The 2,653-nt window shown below is 39.8% G+C and overlaps 1 protein-coding gene across 5 annotated transcripts in view; it reads right to left on the reverse strand.

The window, feature by feature from the left end:
* Positions 1-203: 203 nt before the first annotated feature.
* Positions 204-2,653, reverse strand: part of MSL3 (MSL complex subunit 3) — an 18,121-nt gene continuing 15,671 nt past the window's right edge. For all 5 annotated transcript variants that reach the window (XM_017518636.2, XM_017518637.2, XM_017518638.1 and 2 more), the window contains one exon: positions 204-985. In XM_017518636.2, coding sequence (XP_017374125.1) covers positions 886-985 — 100 coding nt within the window. In that variant the 3' untranslated portion in view covers positions 204-885. The remainder of the gene's footprint in view (positions 986-2,653) is intronic.

The following is a 2,653-nucleotide window of genomic DNA, read 5'->3' on the forward strand; positions in this document are numbered from 1 at the left end:
ACAAGACAGCACAGAACTGAAGGAACTTCTAGGAACCACTGTCTGGTCCTGCTGCCAAGCGAGACAAAACCAAAGAGGGATTGAACAAAAAAGGTACAAAGGAAAAACAAAATGAAACCAAAAGTTAAGAGTCAAAAGGTTACCCCACTATCATCCTGCATGAAAGAGAAGCGGACAAGGCCAGAGTGAAAACTCTCTCCTGATTCTTTCAAACACGACAGGCTTTATTTAGATTACCAAAAATAACATTTAACAGAAAGGGAACCATAACATTACACAACAAAGTATAGCTATAAAATCTCAAACAAGAAAGGCAAAGCTTTCTTTAGATCACCAAAAATAATGTTTCACAGAGAGGGAACCAGTAGAAGCAAATGTATAGCTGCAAATTTTATTTTGCCATCAATATCGATTCCCTCTAAAATACTTTGAGACTACTTTGCGGTTTCCAAGTACAAACTAAACCTTGTTGGACAGAGTTGCTCGGCTTCATAAAAAAAGAAAGAAGAAACCAATTTGCAAAAAAATTTGTTTAATGCTAACAAATGATGAGACAGTGTGGTTTTTGCTAACCAACTGCAATGTCTCCTGAAACGGACTAACCTATGTACACTTCCACGAACATTTCACTGTGAACAGAGTTGCTTTTTCCTTGCCATCACAAATGGCCTGCACAGTAACAGGTGTCGTGTCAGGGCACTTTCGGGCACCCAGGAAATCATTCCTAACAGAATAAATGCAGTATGTGGGCAATTCAAACAACGAAGCTCCAAGGTGGCCATTGCATTTGTGCTCCGGGCAGACGTACCACCTTGCTAGTTGTTCACCTGGAACCCAAAGCGCCAAACTAGACAGAGCAGTTGATCTTACAGAACCATCAACATTTTAATAAATTGCCCGGGGGTTCTTGGTGCTGTAATGTGCCTCACAGGCAGCGACATAAGCCGACTCTGGGAAGAAGTCATCGTGGTATTCTGCTAAAAACCTGAAAACAAACAAACAAACAAAAAAACAATAGCCCCAATGAGCATCATACTAAGGACTAAAGACCATCAGGCAAAATATTAACTTTCAACCTACTAACATTTCAACTGTTTTTTGGTATTAGGAAGAAAAAAATGACTATAATTTTGATCTCTCTATAGTGATTACTTTCACTGCACTTATCCAGCTTCTCTGTGAATTACTACTTATCTGAATACTTTCACCATCATCAGGCGTACAAATAGAAATAGAACCTAAACTCCACTAGGTGGCACTCTGGTTATATAAACACTTTTGTGGGGAAAAAAAAAAAAGCCCATGAATGTTTCTACTTTTTCCTATTTTTCAAACAAACTATTAAAAACAACAGATTATAAGCAATAAATCTTGCTTGAGAAATTTACATCATCTATATGAGCAAAGTCACATAAAAATTGAACGGAACAACTAGTAATAGCATTTGGTGTCCTAATTTACCATGCCAAAAGATGTTACAGTTCTAGCTGACGGTACCAAGACACAGAAGAGACTCATATGTATGAAGATGGATGTGCTGGTCATTCAAGAGTCTGCAATATACAGATGATATCTTGACTTAAACTTCAACTGAGTTTGCCATGGAGGGCTAAGACATTCTCACATGTGCAATATTCACTAACAAGCACATTAATTAGCCTTATGCTTGCTTCCCAGCGACACCCACCTGCCCAAATTCCTAAAAATGTACAAACCTTCTTTAGTATAAATTGAGACAAAACTCACTGGATAGCTAACTCGTTTTCTTCTATGAGTGTACTCTTTTTATTATTGAGTCCACTGATTCGGGTTGATACCTTTGCATACATTTTTAAAACCTCTTACTAGGTTTATTAATAAATCTTCCTAAGTTACCTCCTAAAATTCTAATTTCTACTTTGTATTAGGCATACTTCAAAATTAGCAGGGTTTCCTATGCTAACCTGCAGCTGACTCTTCATATTTTCTTGGCACTATTTGATTTCAGTTTACAAAATTTTATGCCAAACAGAGTTGTAGGTTTTGTTGAAGAAGAGGCTGGGAGGGAAGAAGGTATTCTGGAAACTTGTTTCCAAGAAAATGTTGTGAAGTCTAATGACACTCATGGATACTTTATTCGAAATGCCTACATGAAAGGATCTTTTAAAAACACAAGTTGATTTCCCTGGGTGGGATACTCTCCACTCTGTGGTAAATCCTACTTGATGAGTCAGGGTCGGGCCTGGATACAAGGAATAGGGGCTCCCCAAAAAGAAAAAAGAAACAAAGTTAGGTAGCTAGAATGAGCCAGGGGGAAAACTAGCCTTGAAGACCAAGCAGAGGAAGTGGTCTACAGACATCATCTGCAAGGGAGAGGACACAGCAGAGCCTTGGGTCAAATGATCCTATTAGATAAGAAAATGGCCAGGCGAGGTAGCTCACGCCTATAATCCCAGCACTTTGGGAGGCCGAGTTGGGCGGATCACGAGGTCAAAAGATCGACACCATCTTGGCCAACATAGTGAAACCCCGTCTCTACTAAAAAATACAAAAATTAGCTGGGCGTGTTGGCGCACGCCTGTAGTCCCAGCTACTCAGGAGGCTGAGGCAGGAGAATTGCTTGAACCCAGGAGGTGGAGATTGTAGTGAGCTGAGATCGTGCCACTGCACCCCA

This window comes from Cebus imitator, unplaced genomic scaffold (genome assembly GCF_001604975.1).
Source record: "Cebus imitator isolate Cc_AM_T3 unplaced genomic scaffold, Cebus_imitator-1.0 Scaffold692, whole genome shotgun sequence".
NCBI lineage: Eukaryota > Metazoa > Chordata > Mammalia > Primates > Cebidae > Cebus > Cebus imitator.